Source organism: Glycine max, chromosome 7 (genome assembly GCF_000004515.6).
Source record: "Glycine max cultivar Williams 82 chromosome 7, Glycine_max_v4.0, whole genome shotgun sequence".
Taxonomy (NCBI): Eukaryota; Viridiplantae; Streptophyta; class Magnoliopsida; order Fabales; family Fabaceae; genus Glycine; species Glycine max.
In genome coordinates, this window is record NC_038243.2 from 37,940,072 (window position 1) to 37,961,086 (window position 21,015).

A 21,015-nucleotide genomic window follows, 5' to 3' on the forward strand; every position below is an offset into this window, starting at 1 on the left:
TTTAATCTGTGGATTAGTAGATCATTCAAAAAATAGGTGTTCTCACCATCTTGAAAGTTATAGTCAAACAAATTAATTTTCTTTTTTTGTTTATTATCAATGTATTGAATTTTGCACTATATATAAATTAGAAAAAGTTCTTCAACCAGAGTGTTTTTAACTATTTTTATTTAACTTTATTATCTTCTTTAATATATTCTCTAATTTTATTATTTTGCATTAATTTCCTTTATTTATTATTTTTAAATCTTTTAAAAAAATTAAATTTTCTTAAAAATAAAAAATAAATCATGTTGAGAATTCAGGTTGGAGGGACTCAAATTCTTTAATATATAACTTTTAAAATAACTTTGAGAATTCAGGTTGAAGGACTCAAATTCTTTAATATATAACTTTTAAAATAATTATCATAAAAGTGAACCAAATTTATACTATGAATAGTAAATATATATGTTTTGATAAATAATAGAGGAATATGTATACTTCGGTATTTAATTAATTTTTTTATGTATATTTGGGAAAAAAATTCACAAAGTGGAGAAGGATTTTTATTTTTATTTTATAATTTAAACCACAAGTATTTTTATGGGAGATAAAGATGTTTAGAGAAAATTTTACACACCTATTTTTTTTTACAAAATACAAATTTAATAAATCTAATATTAAAATATGAGATTGTAATTATTTTTTATAAATTTAAACAAATTAATCTCATATCAATAAACTTTAAATGACAGTATATGATGAGTATATATATTCTAATTAAATTCAATAAAAAGAAGTTGTTATCGTGATCTAATCATACGTGGTGATTAGAGAAAGATGAACAGAGATATATCTAGAATGCATTTATGGAGTAGTTTAATTATAACGCATCCCCTGGAAGACTAGGCATTGCAAATTAAGAAAAATCACACGTTCCATTTTTTCTGGTTGGCACTTGCTTTTCGTCCCTTAGTTATTTTATAGTTATAACCTGGTCACCGCCACTGTCTCGAGCCAAGTCTACTTCTATAGTTATATTATATGTTGCTGAGTCAGGTCTTGTTCCTAATTAATCCCATTAATGCATGTAAGTGTGTGTGACCCTATATATATATATATATATATATATATACACACACACATACCCACCCAGCATACATATTACAGTGTCCTGCATTAATTGACACTCGTTCATATTCTTTTTTTCTCACACATATATGGAACCGGAGCATTATTTTCCTTGTCCTTCATCATGCTTAACCAGGTAGGCCATCTATTTATGTATGGGTTAATCTGTTTAATTAATACTGTTCTCCAGTCAAAATTGAATTGACCTTGATAATCTGCATAATAAAACTTTGTATAAAGGTCAACAAGACTACGAGATAAAATTCTAATTCTGATTGGAGAACAACATTAAAAGTATGTATAAAATTGTGTCTAAGTTTTGTTCGTAATTTGAAATATATACGTGTAACAAAGGTTTGCATACTATTTTCTTCCTTGTATTTGTGTTAAGTGATTGGTGAATGAATGAAGGTGGTGGTCGAGGGAGACGGTGGCGGTGGTGACCGGAGGGAACAAGGGCATAGGGTTTGCATTGGTGAACCGTCTTGCGGAATTAGGAGTGAGTGTGGTGCTAACTGCTAGAGATAGACAAAGAGGGGAAGCTGCAGTGGAGAATCTCCGAAAGCAAGGCCTTGGTGATTTTGTTCACTTTCTACTTCTTGATGTCTCTGATCCCCTTTCTGTGTTAACCTTCGCATCCTCCTTCCAAGCCAAATTCGGAGCCACCTTGGATATTCTTGTGCGTATTCATTATTTTACTTTTCACATCAATTATGTTTTGATTTAAAATTAATTCAATTCCCCTGTATCATGTCACATGTGCACATGCTACGTACATAAACAAATTAAAGAGATCGATCTAGTGTGTGTTTGGAAATCACTTTAATCCAACACGAACAAACTTTCAGATAAAAGTTACAATAACATAGTTACTTTCGAATTTTTGCATTAAAATCACACAATTACTCTCTTTAAGGTGGTTTCAACTCTAATCCCAACACACCCCTATTGATTGAACTACATCATAAAAAAATCTAATACATTAATGATTGATATACTTTTTACAATAATACCTAACAGAAATGAAATTTAAAGTTAAATTACGTTATTAAATTGATCATAGTTAATTTAACTACGAATATATTGTGATAATTCAGGTGAACAATGCGGGAGTGTCCTACAATGAACTAGACGAAAACTCAGTGGAGCACGCAGAAAGCGTCATAAAGACCAACTTCTACGGTCCCAAGTTGCTGATTGAAGCTCTTCTCCCTCTCTTTCGTTGCTCTTCTTCTTCCATCACTCGTGTTCTCAACGTTAGCTCAAGGCTTGGCTCCCTCGATGTAATGATCTACCTCTATTTCTTTTGTTCATTATTTTATTTTACTAGTTAATTCGTCAATACAGTAGTGCAACTTGATGTTTCTATAGTCTTTCTTTTACATTCCCTTTGTGTTCACTTTCATTCTACTTGATATTTGTTTATAATTTATGTTTATCTCAAAATATTCGTCATTTTAAAAAATTAATTATTACTTTTTTTTGTCATATTAACTTAAAAGAAAAATATATTTTTAAGAAGTATATATTAATTATCTTAAAAGACACATAATATAAAACTGAAGGAATAGGAATATCTCTTTCTCATTACATCTTTCATTTTTTTTCTCTTTTATATTTTTCTTACATTATATATCTTTCTTTTGTTCACACTCATATTTCACACCTTAGAAAGGAACGAGACAATAATTATCTTAGCTTCTTTCTGGAAAAAATGACGAGTGAACATTCGAACTCTAGGTGACACTCAGAGACGACATAAAGAAAGTATTGGAGTGATTTAATTTGGTGTTCACATATAACTACCGGTGCATTGTCTTATATTAACCTAGGAGTAATTAATTAATATTTTTACTTTCATTAAAATTGTTTTAAAATTTCCAATATGACCATTATTATTTGTCTGATTGTCTGTCATGTATGGTAGGTGTAAAAAGATAAACTGACACCTCAAATGGTATTAGACATCCGAGGAAAGAGACTTATAGAACTTATCATATGATAGGAAGAGAAAAATAAAAAATGTTAATGTGATGTTTTAAATAAAGGGATGTTTATTATCATTACGTGTGTCCAAATTATAAAAAAAAAATTATTAAAGAGTGTTAGAAAGAATATGACTGATATATTTATATGCATATGCAGAAGGTGAGAAATGGTGAGATAAGAGCAGTGTTAGAACGCGAGGACTTGATGGAAGAACACATCGATGGAGTGGTGGGAACGTTCCTCAGAGACGTGAGAAACGGAACGTGGAAGAGCCAAGGGTGGCCGTCGTACTGGACGGAATACGCGGTGTCGAAGCTGGCTCTGAATGCATACTCAAGAATGTTGGCAAAGAGATACTCGTACGAAGGAAGTGGGTTGAGTGTGAACTGCTTTTGCCCTGGTTTCACTCAAACCGCAATGACCAAGGGCAAGGGTACTCACACCGCGGATGACGCCGCCGCGCTGGCCGCCACCCTCGCCTTGCTTCCGCCGCACCTCTTGCCCACCGGAAAGTTCTTCTCGCTTGGAAAGAAGGCTACCTTCCTCAACCCTACTTCTAAATTATGATCCCACTAATTAATTAATTAATCAAGATAAATGTTTACATTGTAACACTCTTTTTGTTTCCTTGATCAACTGGCTCGAGTTATCTTAACTTTAACTAATGGTATTAATTTTAAGTCTTGAGCTGCGTTTTAACACTATAGTATGATAGGTACAAAGTGTAACATGAACATTTAAAATGTATATTAAAAGTTATGAGCAGAGCTCAATGCAGCATAACCGTTCCCCGCCACCCATATGCAGAAACATTAACTGCGTGCATTCTACTGCTAAAAATTATAAGATTTTATTTGAATGGTTATCAATATTAAAAGGAAATACACATGCCTTTTTTAAATAGTAATAATGTAACATCTAAATAAATTTTAATCTATCTATGTATCTATATGTGTCTGTGGTAGATTATAGTATATTGCACGACACCATATAAAAGAAGGTATATATATTGCACGACACTGTAGGCCATCGGATAAGACAGTTGTTGGAAGATGCATGATTTTATATGGTTTGTTTTTGTTTTTTTTTTTATAGAGAATTTTATATGGTTCGTTACAACTGCTAATCACATGACTCAGATTATTGCGTGCAAATCATGATTAAGATTTCATACGTTGATATCGTATACTTGACTTTTGAATATATGTGCTCCTAATTCTGCCATTTGATCGACATATATATGTGTGGTAGTCGTGTGATTCATATTACCAAAAATATAATCCTTCAATTCCATTCATAAAGAGAAGTGAAAAATGTCCTGCTGCCACTCTAAAATTGCAACCTAATTATCATAATTAAGATTTCGTGATGATATTGAATAATTTATATCTTGTAGAATCACTATCTTGACATTTGAGTATATATATGCTCCTCATTCTACCCGTTTGATTGTGATATATATACACGTACCACTTGTGTTGCCAAAAAAAAATAGCCCTTCCATCTATAAAGAGAAGTGTAAAGTATACTGCTATCACTTTTGTTACTAAAAAATTAATCCTTCCATTTAAAAAGTAATAATCTCTGTTTTTTTAGTATACGCCTAAGGTATCTATATCTTGAAGACTAATCCCTTTCCAGCGAAACTAATCTCCTTTTCTCTCCAAAGCAACAATGATATGAAAGAAGTTAATTAGCTAATTGGTTGAATGTCTTGATGAGCTTATGTTGAATGTTGATGTTGATAATTAACTATGACCAGATAAACGTGCAACATGTGTTTCTACATTCAAAAGTATGTGCATGTTGTCAGTGTTGATACCCTATGGCTATGTATCCCATAAAGAGTTTAGGATCAAATATGGTATGATATGATGGTCATTGATTAATTGCCTGATCTTCACATGCTTTTACCTTACCTACGTCACATTGAATAATGGCATACGCAGCACCTACTCAATTAAAATTAGTTAAACCAAACTCCAAAATGTCATTTACCAAAAACCATAAAAAAGGCTAAAAAAATTCAACTCTGGGCCCAAAAATAGTCCAAAATGTCAACGGAGGTGTTGTTCAATTACTCCCTCTCCCCCCAACAATTTGTTTTTCTTTTCTTAACAAATTTCTTTCGTTTTGGTTACAATTTCCAAATTCATTAAGTATGCTTGACAATTATTATTATTATAAATCATAAAGCACAAGGAATGGACCTAGCAACCCATTTTGTTTTTCGAATTACTGTTTTGGGTTTGAACGAAATCAACCCCCAGGCCCACATGAATATCTATGTGTACTGGATAAAAGAAGTCACCCCTTTTTTTCACTTTTTTTCTCTCTCTTTACATCATTTTTTTATTTTAAAAAATATCTTATCTCTTATCTTTAACATCTTTCCTCTTCCATTCATAATGTATTAAAAAATAGCTGCATTATTGAAGCTAGTTTCGGTAATGTGAAATTTTGCATTGCAAGAATTGATTTTTGTAACGTATTAGAAAATAAAAACATTAAGAATGTATGTCAATTTTTCAAAAATGTTTTTATAAAATAAAAGGGTAAATAGTCATTTTTGTCCCTCAATGTATAATTCGCTGATAAATACACCCCTGAAAGATGAAAATACAAAAATTAGTCCCTGAAAGTGTAAAAAGTACAACAAATATATCATGTTGTTAACTTCCGTCCGTCACCATTAATAAAATCGCCTACATAGCACAGAAGGATAAATTTGTCACTAAAATGATTGTCGACGTGGATTGCCAGCATAGGGACATATTTGTCATATTTCTTTTTTACTTTTCATCTTTTGACTTCACTAACAAATGCGTCCTTGAAATATGAAAATACAAAATTTAGTCCCTGAAAGTATAAAAAGTATGACAAATATATCCGGACGTTAATAATAGATTGTAACTTATTATTATTATTATTATGTGTTTGTAATTTACTGTTATTCGTTTAGCACTTATGCAATACATTTTTGAATTGTCTTCTAATATATATATTATTATTATTTTGATTTCCTCGTCAAACCTTAATTTTTACTGTTAAACAAACTTTATCTTATATTTTATAATTTCATCAAATTTCTCACTTTTAATCTTCAAATTTTATTTTATATCTCAATTCTAACTTAAGTACTCTAATATTTAGATTGAAATTAATATGTCAAGTGTTTCAAGTAGAAAAAACACAACAAGCCGCATGACCAAATTTATTTATTTATTTTAAAAAAATAATATAATCAACTATTTTTTAAAAAAAAACTCTCAAAAATTTGAATTAGATAGAACTAAAGTGAAATTATAAATCTTTTTCCTTAATTAATAAAATGTATATATATATACCTCAAATATAAAATAATCCCCTAGATAAACCTTATGTGCTTCCACTGGAGATAACACTTATTATACATAATATGAATGAAATGAAAAATAGTTAATAACAAATAAAGAACCCAAATAAATTTAAATAAAGAATGCAATAATACTCAAACTAATACAGAGGTTAACTTAAAAAAAACTAGTACAGAGATTTGTTACTTATGGAACGTAGAGTTGTATGTCTCGTTGATTTAGGAGCTGCAACGACCTTGCATTCTATTTGACATATTATGGAAGAACACATAATAAATAATAATTAATTGAAGAAACAAAAATTTTTAAGAAACAAAAGACTTTTATTTTTTAAAATGATAACTCAATTGATTAAATTTTGTGAGACTTTATTTTTTTGAAATTTCACTTTAGTTTTATCTAGTTTAAATTTTGTGAGACTTTTTTTAAAAAAAAATAGTTGATAAATTTTTTTTTCTAAAATAAATAAATTTGGTCTGCAACTGATTGTGTTTTTTCTACTCAAAACTCTTGACATATTATTTTCAATCTAAATATAAGGTTACTTAAGTTGAAATTGGAATATGGAATAATTTTAAAGATTAAAAATGAGAAATTTAGTCAAATTTGATAAAATTATAAGATATAAGATAAAGTTTTTTTTTAATTGTAAAGATTAAGGTTTGACAAGGAAATCAAAATAATAAAAATATATATATTAAAAGACAATTTAAAAAATATATTACATAATTACTAAACAAATATGAAAACTAAATTTTAAACACATAATAATAATAATAATAATAATGATAATAATAATAATAATAATAATAATAATAATAATCATCATCATCATCATCATCATCATCATCATCATCATTAGTCATAATCTATTATTAACATACGACTATATTTATGGCACTTTTATACTTTTGGGGACTAAATTTTTTATTGTCATCTTTTAGGGATGCATGTGTCAGCGGAGTAAAAATATGAAAGATCAAAAAATATTATGACAAATATGTCCATATGCTGGCAATTCACGTTGACCATCATTTCAGTGATAAATTTGTCCTTTTATGTCACATAGACGACTTTATTAACGGTGACGGACTAAAGTTAACAGCATGATATATTTGTCGCACATTTACACTTTAAGGGACAAAATTTTATATTTTCATCTTTTAGGGACACATTTGTTAGCGAATTACACATTAAGGGACAGGGACAAAAGTGGTTATTTACCTTAAAAGAAAATGAATAGGTGGGGGAATAAACAAGTGCAAATAGAATCCCTAAATAAGCTCAATAATATCGATACAGTAATAAAAGGGGCATTGCTATTGTGACTACCAAAATTGGTATTGGCACTACACCCTCAACCCATCCCCTTTTCTCCCTTCCTCTCTTATGACACCCTCCCCATTTTCCTATAATTATGATACAAATTGATTTGATTACTGTTAATAAAATTAATTCATATAATAATTAATTTGATTACGTCTATAAATGATAACTTCTATCCATTTAATTCAATTTTAATTGAAAAAGATAACAATTACTGTTAAAAATGGAAACTTGCAATTAAAATTAATTAAAAGGAGTGTAAAAAAGTACTCAACATAAACATAACTCTCTAGTGTAGTGTGGGGGTGAAAAAGTATATGCAGCAAAATTACGAAAGTATGTTTTCATAGAAAGAGCAATTTTGGAAATAACAAAGAAATTACCCACGTGGGTAGTTTAAATAGTAATTATGGTAGGGGGAATAGTAATTTGTTAATAAAAGTTTAGTAGGCCATATGGCCCTTATTTGAAGCCCAACTCACAATAACAGTTGTCGCCGCCGCACGAAATTAGGGTTTACCGTTCCACTTGACCATCTATAAAACGCAAGACACCAGAAGCACGGTCGTAACTTCGCGTTTTGGCGTCTTCAAAATTGGGTTAGGGTTATTCTGTATAAATCCAATTCTATTTAGTTTTTGTGTTATGCATCTGTTTGAGTGTGCGTTGGTGTTTTGTCATTTCATAATTCATAATTTTGCATTGAAAGTGAAAGCCAATTTGCAGAGCAAGGGCGTCGATTAAAAATGGCGCATCTTGCCTTGAAGGTTGGCGAAAACAATGACGATTCTCCGTGCCTATCAAATTTACTCTGTTTTGATGATGGCCTCGAACAAGTCGCAACATTTTTTTCTGTCTTATTAGTCTTCGTTCTTGTTTTATTTTTCCTGAAATTTCTTATTTTTTCCTCCTAATCGATGTTTGTTACTAAAGTTTCGAAGTATTTTTTTTAATATGATGTTTTGGGAATAGATCAATGTCAAAGCCCTTTCGTTTTATGAGCCATTCTTTTTCGTGTAAAAAATTTATGAAACATCAAGGGAGATTTGACAATTATGGTGCCGTGGTTGTAATTTTGAAATGGGAAATTTTGGATGACAAATAAATCAAATTAATAATCGATTGGTAAGGTGGATGATTAGGGTTTTCGAAGTTCGCGTTGGTAACCACTTGAAAATTGATCGAAGATTTTGTAGACTAGCTTCTTACATCTAATGGGTTTACAATTTTTTAAACGGAGTTTATATAAGAAATTATTCTTACCATAAAAAAACCTGGATCACGAGTCAAAGGAAACAATAATAATTTCATTCATATTATGGTCATCTATAAAGCAGATTTGTGCTTGTATGCCAAGTTTGTGTCGGAAGATGACTAAATTATTGTGTCCTCCATGTCGTTAAAACTCATGAAACTTTTTTATTCATGTAGTAACAGTGGAGATACATGTTTTTTGGTTTTTATACAAAATAATGTAGATTTGCCGATAGTATTATGATATTGTAATATTGCACATGTACTACGCACAGACTACTACGTGACTCAAAACAAAAGTTGAGGGTTGGTCTTCATATTAATTTGGAATGAGATTCTTTTGTGGCTATATATCTGCCGAGCCTTTCATAAAATGTGTCATCTTGGCGATTGTATGCCAAGCCTTTCATAGTAAATGGAATCAGATTTGTGCTTGTATGCCAAGCCTTTCATAAAATGTGTCATCTTGGCTGTTGTAATCATGAAAGGCTTCCTCTTACTATGTGCATTTGGCAGCTGCCTAGATGGTACATTTTACGTATTCTGAGTCTTATTCCCTAAACAGTAGACCACATGAGATACCATTTACAGTCAGAAGGTTGAAGTAGAGAAGTTCAAATGTAAATAGAAAAAACTTGTATTTATTTTTAAATATAAAAATGGAATTTAAATAAAATTTCTTTATATCTTCAAAACAAAAGGAGAATTTAGAAACTTTCAACCTTCACACTAGAATTTCATCTTGATCATAAAATTCTCTCATTGATCTCAATTTACATATTTTTTTTATCGACAAATGTTAATGGTTAGTTTTTTGAGAAATTGTATAATTGAAGAACTTGGGAGTGACACTTGTAGATTCATGTCTTCTCTACTTATTTTTTCTTCGTCATTTTTTTTATTATTAACTCTACGGGTTTCTAAGTTCGTCAAGGATAGGTTAGGATGAATCTTGAATTTGAAGTTTTTGTAATTGACTTTTTTTCTGAATAATTTTTCTTGCTATGTTAATTAAGTAATTGACTTCATGCTTAATGGTTTTTCATGATTAACCCTCGTCAGGAAACTCAATCATAATCTAGTTATTGTAATAAAAAAAAATTTGGGGTTTAGAATGTTCCAATTCAATAACCATGTGATTCTTAAGCCTAGAATATGGATAGATTGTATACATTTGTGTGAATTTCCTAAATTTAATGCTCATTACTAATTTTGCTCACATAAGGAATTGGGGTTCATAATTAGGAAGAAAGGATTTACTATCCAATGAGATTGAGATAAACTGAATTAGAGAAGTAAAATGTTAATCATATAATAAGGAGGGATTTAGAAGAAGAAAAAAATTACCTTATGAGAGAATCAAGGTGATTCGAATATCTAACTATTTCCAATTGAATTGTCTAATGCTTTTAATTGCATTCTTCTTTCTTTCAATTAAATTCAAAACCTAAAAGGAGTTATCCTATATTATATTTAAGTACGATTGTGAAAGTGGGGAGAATGGGAGATGATACGAGACCAAGGCACACAGGGGCTCAACCGTAACCCAAACCACCTAATAGGGTGGGGAACAGAGTGAGTCCTTAAGATTTCGTTTCGGGATATGGTGATGGTGGACAAAGGCTAACCCAAGAATGGAGAATGGATTTGATTGCAAAAAATTTGTTTAAGATAGAATTGGAGGATGGAGATTATTTGAGACCTAAATGCTTTCTAGATGATACAAATCTAGAGGACAGATAGAGGGCATGGAAAGATGCAATAATTATCAAACTACTTGGGAAACAACTAATTTTCTTTGCTATGTGAGATAGGCTTAAGGAAATCTGGGAGCTGTAGGGAGGATTCAAAATGATTGATGTAGGGTCTGGGTTCTACATAGTGAAGTTTGATCTGTCACATGATCGTGAAAAGGTTATTAGTTGAGGCCTATGGATGGTTTTTGACCATTATTTGGCGGTGCGACCTTGGGTTCCATACTTTGTGGTATCACAAGTGATGATAAATAGTACAATGATGGATACAATTTCCATCGTTAGGGCTAGAGTATTACAATGAAAGTATATTACTAGCTCTAGTGACGGTGGTGGGTACTCCGATGAAAGTGGATATGAGGATGGTGGATGCAACACAAGGGAGGTTTGCGAGAGTATGTATTGAAATATATTTGAACAAACCAATGATTGGAAGGGTGTGGTTTAGGGATCATTGGTTTCATGTGGAATATAAAGGTTTACACCTCATATGCAATAAATGTGAGTATTATGGGTATATAGCAAGAACTTGTCCAAAAGCAAAAGAGGATACAGTGGTAGTGCAAGATAACTCGACTGTGTAGAGCATTGGGAATCAGGTTTGTGACCTAAACATGCCTAGTAAGAGTGCACCAAGAAACCCTAGCACAAAATCTAGTAATCAAGGAAAAGACGCGATTCATGTGGAGACAAATCAATATGGTGATTGAATTGTAGTTTCAAAATTAAAACAACCAACTAAATTATAGATTGGGGATGGAATATCAAAGGGAAATATAATGGTAGAGATATGAGGAAGGAAAACAAGTTTAACGTATATGGTGAATATTTAAATCACATAGTAATTATCTAATTTTCCTCTCTTTTATTGCTTCTTTTGTGTTAAAGCATTAGGAAATTAGCTTCTTCTGAGTTTTTATCCAATAGATGTTAAAGTTAGTTAATTTACAGTATTTTTGAGTGATTTTTTTTTGTAGAATAATATAGCAAGAGGCCTGGAAGAAGGTTGAAGAACTAGAGCAACATGCTTAGTGCGTCAACAACCGCTCAACGCAAGGAGTCAACTTGGAGGCCAGGCTTAGCGCGCATTTAACGGCTTAGCGCGATGTCACTTATGTCAACTGAACTTTGCATGTACGCTTAGCGCACACAAGCAGGCTTAGTGTACAGTCAATGTTGAAAAACATGACTATGGTGCTTTTTAAAGGAAAAAAGGGAGAAACCAAAGCAGTTTTTTTTTTTTTACCAAAAGAATGAGCTAGGGCACGAAAGAAGGGGGAGAATGCACCCACTTGGGAACCCTTCCCTCCATTCTCTTCCACACCTCTTGTTTCCTTTTTGTATTAGTAAGCCTCTCATGACAATGAAGGGCTAAACCATTCATTGTTGGGAGCTCAACAACCAAACACTCTTGATGTAATAATTCTAACTATCTATTTAATGCTATTTTGATATTATTGTCTCTTTTATGTGCTTAATATCATGTTTATGGTTTGATCACCCATGCTCATGTAGTATTATAGGGTTTATGCATTGGAAAATGCTTATCTCCTAAGAACTTGAGAAGAACATCTAGGTAATCTATGTTAAGGGATAGAATGATATTATTTAGCCTTATTTATACATCTTTATTCTTAAAGCAAATTATTTGATGTAGCTCCTGAGAGATTAGGAGTGAAATTAGGTAATTTAGGCTCTTTCACATGAGGGATCATGGTTAGGATAGGTTAGCGAATGGAGGTAATAATCTGAATAACGTTAAATAGTGAAAAATCCTTAATGTTGCATCAATAGTAGTTTCGGTAGGCTGAGTCCCAACACATTCCGTAACTCTGCTTCAACTGACAACTCACCCCCTGAGTGTTTGTATTTTACCTCTTTAATGTGCTCTTCTTAATTATCTTTATTTATGTTGAATTTTACATTCCGTATTATTATTCGACCGATATTGAATTTAATTTCTTAATTGCTTAAAATTGGACATATATAAACTCTGGGTATAGTCAAAGTCATTGTGAACTCGACATTCAATCTTACCATTTTAAAATACTACTTGGATGAATTGGGTACACTTGTCAATGAATTAACAGAAAGTTCTCGCTTTTAAAGCTGCCACTAAAGGGGGGAAAAGATTAAAAAAGAAAAGAAAGAAGACGAACTTATCCAAAAAAGCAAGGAGTGAGGTTAAGGAGAGTGAGGTAAAGAGTAGTGATGGATAGTACCTCAAAAGGGGTGCATGTGGGGGAAGAATAAGGAGATAATACAATAAAGTAATAAGGAGAGGTATCCAAATGAGGGGAGGATACCCCAAGGAGATAGAACCTTGTCGGTTCCTGGAGCTGGTAGGACTCAAAGGATGGTAACAATTGAGAAACCAAAACAACATGGTGGGTATAACGGTGGTCCTGGGGCCGAGGGGGGGGGGGGGGGGGGGGGGGGGGTGAGGCAAGTAACTCCCATTTAGAGTAGGTGGTGGATAATAGTGATGAGATGGTGGTAGAAACACTGTCATGAGGTCGGTTTTAGGTTACTTCAATATTTTTTTGTTTTTATGATTGAGTTTAAAGATTTCTCAATGTTGTGTTGAAATATTCAGGGTTTTGCTAATAAGAGAAAATCTCATCATACGAGGGAGTTAATCCGTAGGCATCATCATGACTTGATTTTTGTTCTTGAAACTAACTCCCCTATCTCAAAAGCCAAGCAATTTTGGGAACAAATGGGTTATATTAGAGGAGACCCAGAGTCAATCAAGGGGCATTCGAGGAACTACTGTTGGAGTATAAGAATATTCTTTTCTTGGAAGAAACCATGTGGTTCCCAAAGTCTAGGAAGAAGATGATTAGATTAACGAGCACAAATACAACTTTTTTTCACGCTCAAACCATTGTGAGTTGAAAGAGGAATAAAGTCCACGGGTTACACTTGCAATTTGAAGCTTGGAGCATAGATCCTGAGGACCTGAAGAAGGATGTTATTGATTATTTTAAAAGCCTTTTTTGTTCCCAAGAAATAGGTAGAGGGGATCTTAATGGGCCTAATGTTTGTCAACTTCCTTATAAGGCTCATACTTCTCTTGTGGCGCCAGTTCTGAAAGAAAAGGTGTATCAAGCTCTTATGAGCATGAAATCGTATAAAGCCCGGGTCTAGACGGGTTCCAACCAATATTTTTCAAAATGTTTTAGAATGAGATTGGGCAGGACGTTTGGAGGTTTGTGTCTCAAGCGTCTAACACGGGCAATTTCGATGCAAGTGTAGTTGAGACGCTTTTAGTGCTTATTTTGAAAAGTGACGTGCCATCTTGTTTCAAAGATTTTCGGCCTATTATGTTGCTAAATATAGTATATTAGTTGGTGGCCAAGGTTTTGGTTAATAAATTAAGGCCGCTTTTGAGATATTTAATTACCCCTCTCCAAAGTAGCTTTGTTCCAGAAAGAAGCACTAAGGATAATGCTATAATGCTTCAAGAAGTGATTCATCATGTGAGAAATTCTAGTAAGAAGGATGGGGACATAGTGCTTAAGCTAGATTTGGAAAAGGCCTACAATAGGATTGATTGGGGCTGTTTGAAGCAAACGTTAAGGTTGTATGGTTTATCGAAGGTGATTGTTTTGTTAAGAATGCATAGGATTAGTTCTACAAACATTTCTCTTCTCTGGAATGGGAGTAGGTTGGATAGTTTTTCTCCAACTTGAGGGTTGCGCCTAGGAAATTTGCTCTCCCCATACTTGTTCGTATTGTGTATGGAGAAACTGGGGGCGATGATTCAAAAGGAGGTTCAAGGGGGTAGGTGGGATCCTATTCAAATCTAAAAAAATGGCCCTAGAATATCCCATTTGTTTTTTGCAAATGATATGTTGTTATTTGCTAAAGCAAGGCCTAGTCAAGCTAGGGGTATTGCCAAGGTTTTGGAGGAATTTTGGGTGATGTTGGTGCTTAAAGTTAGTGTGGTTAAATCCAAAACTTTTGTTTCAAGAATAGTCACGTTCTGTTTGAGAAGTGAGTTGGATGGATTACCCAGACTCAGTTAACGAACCAGTTGGGGAAGTATCTGGGATTTAAAATTTCTCAAGGGCGAGTCACCCATGATAATTTTGGTGAGCTGGTTGATAGAGTTCATTCCAAATTACATGCTTGGAAGAGTAGGCTGCTGAATAACCCAGGAAGAGTAACCTTGGTTATTGCAGTTATTGCCTTGTTACCAACATATGGAATGCAGATTCAATGGTATCTATAGTCCATATGTGATTTTATTGATAAATCCATCAGGGGTTTCATTTGGTGTTGCCATAATGATAAGGGGTTACTTATGGTCAAGTGGGAGATTGTTATAAGACCAAGGAAGTTAGGTGGTCTAGGGGTGAGAGTGGCGCATGAGCAGAATATAGCGTGGTTGGGGAAGCTAGTGTGGGAGCTCTTGAACCCATCGAATCAATTATGGACATCGGTGTTGAAGGGCAAGTACTTCCAAGAAGGAAATTTGTTTTTCGCTCGAAATAAAAAAAAAAAAAAAAAGGTTAGTGGTGTGGAATTCTATTATGAAAGCTTTGGAATTCCTTAAGGAAGGATTTCAAATGAAGATTGGTGAGGGAAATTTGGATTTCTGGAATGATTCATGGGTTACAAAGAAGTTATTGGCAGTGTAGTTTCCTTAGATTGATATTCATGATACCGGACTAAGGGTGAGGGGTGTTTAGTCCACGAATGGGTTAGAAGTTGGATGATCTTTATACGTCTCTTCCCTTGATACTGGAAAACCAGATTAGGAAGATACAACCATGAATGGTAGAGGACATGCGTGGTATTTGAGTTTAGACTCAAACCAAGAAAAGGTATATTCAACTAAGACTTCTTACAAGTCTCTCATGGGGGAGGATGAGCAAAGCCTGTTACATAATGCATGGGAATAGATTTGGAGGATGCCTATCTCGACTCCAATTCAATTCTTTATCTGGCATGTTTGTCACTTAGCTATTCCAATGTGGAGTGTTCTTAAGCATAGACATATTGTGCTTATAGAGAACTACCTGGTTTGTAATGAGGAGCAGGAGTCCATAACCCATTTTTTTGTGCCGTTGGGCTAGAGCTTTATGGGTTCTAGGTTGTGAAGCACTCACAGGGCCTCAAATAGCGATGTCAATGTTTCCGACACACCGACAACACGGACACACATCGAACACGTGTTGGACATGCATATGTCGTGTTCAGTTTTTTTTTTTTTTTAAAAAAATAAAACCTTTCAACATAGTTCTGGACATGTTATTTTTTTTTTCAAAATCATATTTTTTAAATCTTGAAAGATAAAGATTAAATTTTAAATTATAATAATAGATTATATTTTTTATTATTTCCTCTTCACATCGTTTATGCTTCCTATCTTTTTTACATCTTAAAGATAAAACATTATATTTTAAATTATAATAACTGATTAGAATTTAGATTGAGTCAAATTATAATAATAACGTTTCCTCTTCACATCAGTCGTGTCACTCCTTCATTCACATATATTTTCACTTGTTTCTCGTTCATGTATAATCATTACTGGGTAGAGTTTGTGGTCGTTGTCGTTTGTTCAGCTTATGACCTTCGTAGCATTTATGGTTGCTGACTCTGACTTGTTGTTTGTTGCGTTTGTGGTTGTTGACCTCTAACTTACTGTTTTTATTTTGGTTGGGTGCATTGTAACTTTGTAAGGTTTACACCTTTGAAACTTTTTCTTTACTTTCGTAGGATAGTAAGAATTTTTAGTTTAATATTTTTTTCTTTATTTTTTGACCTACTAATACATTTAATACTTTCTGTTTGTTAATTTTATGTCCTATTTTGATAATAGTTTTTAAATATAACAATTAATCATTCATAGTTTCTTTTTTAAAATTGGTCATTGTGTTCTTATTTTATTTTATTTTATTATATTGATTAATCATAGAGATGAGCATTTCTATTTTATTATAGTCATGAATGGCTAAGTGAAGATTCAAATATAATTCCTCCACACCAAGATGGAGAACTTACTCGTGAAAGATTGAAATGTTTGTTAACTCGTTGACAAATGTACCAAATCGTCACAAGTAGTAAAGTTCTTGGAAGTCCGAGTGTCAAATCCGCACTTTGTTTGTACTTAGATTAATGCAAATCCAATTTAAAAGCAAGAGATAAGAATTTAAAATAAAAGATAAAGAAAGATAAGATATTTAAAGATAAGATTAGAAGATAAAAGAAAAGAAAAGATATTTAAAGATAAAATTAGAAAATAAAAGAAAAAGATAAAAGATTGAAAGATCAAAATAGAAGATAAAATATTTAAATTGCGATATGATAAAGATAACTACTTCTACGAAATTCAAATAAAGGCATAATAAAATCTAAATCTACTAAGCCTAAATACTTACTCCTAAATAGAGGATAACCACTCCTAATAAAACCCAACAGTAAAATATATGGAATAACTACTTCTAAGAAAAACAAATAAGAAAAATAAGGAATAAAATCTATATATTAAAATCGCTAAAACCTAACAAGTCTAATCAGCTTCAGGATTTGTCTGTTATCAATACCAGTGAACTAATTTTGCCCCACATCTATCCATCTACTTGCCCCTGATTCCTCATGATGACAAGCCTACCTTAATTACCTATCTTCCAAATGCCCTTTGCGAAGACTCAATAATTAAGATGCATTAAGATTACATTTTAGATATTTGCTAAAGCATGGGCATCGGGGCATTAGGTCATGCTAACCCAATGATTTCTTTCTTTTATTGTTCTATTAAGTGTTACCCTCTCCCGAGTGGTCTAACCCTTAAAACCGATTCACGCATTCATTCCTTATCCCTAATTAGGCTTTACCCTCTCCCGAGTGGCCTAAAGACTAACAGAAAATAAAGTCTAAGATGCAGAATAAATAAGAAAGAAAGGCGGATAAAAGAACATGGAAGGAAACCTCTCTAAAAGATAACCCAATAATTTCTTCCTTTTAGTGTTCTATTAAGCGTTACCCTCTCCCGAGTGACCTAACTCTTAAAACAAATTCAAGTATTCATTCCTTACCCCTAATTAGGCTTTACCCTCTCCCGAGTGGACTAAACCCTAACAGAAAGTAAGTTCTGAGATACAGGATGTAAAAAAGAAAGAACGGTAAATAAATAAAAGAACCTGGAGGGAATTCCTCTTTTTATTGATAACTCTTGAAATGCTCCATACATCATTGGCTTTTTAGGCCTGCCAGACCCTAGCTAGGGAGTTTAGCCTCTCATAGTCATGAGGGTTTTACAATGAGAAGGGGCTGAAAGAAAAGGAGTAAATGAAACCCCTAGGAGAGGGGGTTCTGTGGTGGTCTGTTTTCCCTTGGATTGGCTTTCTATTTATAGCTGCTGAAGTGGACTTTGGGCCTTCGTAGGCGCGCTTAGCGCGTGTACTTCCTGGTTCGCTTAGCCTGTGACGCACGTTGAGCGCGCGTATTGGGTTGAGCCTTCTTCAAATTTTCTTCTTTTCTTCAATTTTTCTGTCCTTTTTGTTTGTTACACCTCCAATTTTTATATCTGCAACCAAAAATTCAATTTAATTAATTTTCTAACTTTTAATCACAAATAACTGTTAAATAATTAATTTCAGGCCAATATTTGACTAATTTTCTACTATCAAAATACAATTATTTAGCAGTTATCAATGTTTCAAAAGGTATTTTGATTATAATAATTAAAGAAGGCAAGTGAATGTAAAGTTTGTAAACTTTTCTGCGGGAAGAAAAGGCTCTGATGATATTGACTCTTCAAAGGATAGAACTCTAATGGAGGCAAAGTCTTGGTGGCTAGTTCACAGTGCTCATGCACCAACATTTCAAAAGATTGCTCCTTAAGTTACTAGGACAACCTTGTTCATAATCATGTTGTGAAAGAAATTGAACTACTTAATCTTTCATTCATTCAGTCAAAAGAAACAAGATGACACTTCATCGGACAAAAGATCTACTATTTGTTCATAGTAATCTTCGTCTTCTTTCAAGAAATTCTCCACAATATCATCAAGGAGAAACTAAAATGTGAGACATTGCAGGAGATGAGTTTGTATCACTTTATGAGAATTGAATTCTTGAAGTTGCTAATTAATTTATCCATTAATGAACCAAAATTAGAAGTTGTGTTTTTCAATGATGATGAACAAGAAGATGAAGAACTTAGATGGATTAGGATAACAATTTTTTATTTATCTTTTCAATTATGATGATTTATCTTGGTACTTTTTTAGGTGAGACTTTTTATTAAATATATTAGTAAGTTTGTTTTTAGACTATTTTTTAAAGAGACAAAGTTTTTGTCTTGTGAAATTTTCTTTTGAATGATAATGGTGCTACTTAATATAATTTTTTATGCTTATTATATGTGTGTGTGGTGTTCTCGTATATTATGTTTTAGAATTTAGTTGTGTCACCGTGTCGATATCGTGTCCGGTGTTGATGTTGAGTCCATGCTTCATGGGTTCTAGGAAGGTTTGATGTGACCAGCTAGCCGTGATTGATGTGGAGATCTTGACTTGGATGCACGCTAGTGTTTCGAAGATAGGCATTGGAGTGCCTACGTTCATGTGGATATTTAGGGTGAGGAATAAGCTCATTTTTTAGGGAATGGAGGTGAGGGATTATGACTTGCTCGTCCAAGCTCAAGCCCTAAGGTAGCATACGATGTAAGCGTTTGGTAGTAAGAGACCACATCAAAGTATGCCCAGGCAAGTGAATTGGATTAGGCCTCAAGGGGATGTTATTGCTTTAAATGTAGATAGGAGCGTTCTGGGTAATCCGCAAGTGGCAAGGTTTGGCGGTCTATGTCGAAATCATAATGGTGCTTTCTTGTTAGGGTTCTATGGAGCAGTGGAGATATCGGAGGTGCTTTATGCTGAAATTTTAGCGCTCCTTAAAGGTCTCGAGTTGTGCTGGGAGGCTAGGTACAAGAAGTTGGTTTGTTACTCTGACTCTCTGACAATGGTTAATCTTGTCAACAATGGAGTTCGGTCTTACCATTTCTACAACAACATGATTATGAAGTTTCATCAGTTGTTGGGAAGGGATTGGCCTTGCTCGTTGAATCAAACCTTGAGAAAGGGTAATCAGTGCGCGAATGTGCTGGTTAAGATGGGTGTTGCATCTTCATGCCTGTTGGAAGTTATTTATGCTCCTCCTCTTATGTTATTGGAGCCCTTGCGAGCTGATGCAACAGAAGTTGTTTTTCTTAGATTGTAATTATGTTTTTCTTTCTTTTCTTTTTAGCTCATGTAACAAAAAAGATCTAAAATGAATCATATAAAGTTGATTTGGTAGTTGAAGTGAAGGAGGGAGGAAGAGCTTCTGGTTCAAATTCCTCCACCAGTAAAAACTAATAGACTTAGCAATTAACATTTACTGATAAAAAATAAAAAATTAATTTTTTTATTTTGTTGTTATTCCCAAATAAATAAATAAATAAAAGTAATTGACTAATTACGAATAATAATTGAATTGTGTTAAGAATCTAATAATCATATGCTGATATTATAAAATAGTTTGATATTATTGTTTAATTATAAATTATCGTTGATATAACCTCTAATATGATTATTATAAAAATTAATAATTTTATTATATATAACAAATTGTGATTGAATAATAACGTAAAATTATTTTACACTCTTATTTTGTAACCTATTTGACTATTGTGTAAAATACTAAAAGAAAAAGAAAAGTTTACGGCCCATAATAAGTGTATTCACTTGCGTAAAATTACATCCTACAATACACAATAGATCTAGTTGGTACCATATCAAGGAATATAGTAAATACATCACGACAATGAATACTTGATGTTGATTGGTATAATGCTTATATACAAGGTCGATCTCACTAGCAACAAATCATATAAACTTTGTTTCATGGTATCAAACACTCACAAACAGCATTAAGTTGAATATACAAACATAATGAACAAAAGAGGGGAAAAGAAAAACAGAACACGTTATGATGTGTAAACAACATAGCAGTTGAAGTATAAAGAGATCTCAATTCGAGTTGAAGAGGGTAGGCAAGGATCACATGGATGAGAAGTCCATAACAACCCAAGAGTTTGAATATGGTGAAACTGTTGTTCCCTCACAGCCAGCAAAGTTTGAGCAACTTGACCAATTTGTCAGGATATGAGTGGAGGAGCATGGGTTGATTAATAGAGAGAGACGCTTAGGAGTGAAAAAGATTATAAA

The 21,015-nt window shown here is 32.9% G+C and overlaps 1 protein-coding gene, 1 long non-coding RNA gene and 1 other non-coding gene across 3 annotated transcripts; all 3 read left to right on the plus strand.

Annotated features, from left to right (window-relative positions):
- Window positions 1–1,101: 1,101 nt before the first annotated feature.
- LOC100787800 ((+)-neomenthol dehydrogenase) lies at window positions 1,102–4,003 on the plus strand. The gene is made up of 4 exons (XM_006583788.4): window positions 1,102–1,249; window positions 1,525–1,792; window positions 2,211–2,396; window positions 3,259–4,003. The coding sequence occupies exons 1-4, from the start codon at window positions 1,203–1,205 to the stop codon at window positions 3,667–3,669; spliced, it is 912 nt and encodes a 303-aa protein (XP_006583851.1). The 5' UTR covers window positions 1,102–1,202; the 3' UTR covers window positions 3,670–4,003.
- A 4,273-nt stretch (window positions 4,004–8,276) lies between these two features.
- On the plus strand, window positions 8,277–12,244 carry LOC106799481 (uncharacterized). The gene is made up of 2 exons (XR_001389249.2): window positions 8,277–8,383; window positions 11,770–12,244. It is a non-coding gene; the product is annotated as an uncharacterized lncRNA (long non-coding RNA).
- Window positions 8,510–8,631, plus strand: LOC113002268 (small nucleolar RNA snoR86). The gene has a single exon (XR_003267811.1). It is a non-coding gene; the product is annotated as a small nucleolar RNA snoR86 (small nucleolar RNA).
- Window positions 12,245–21,015: the final 8,771 nt, after the last annotated feature.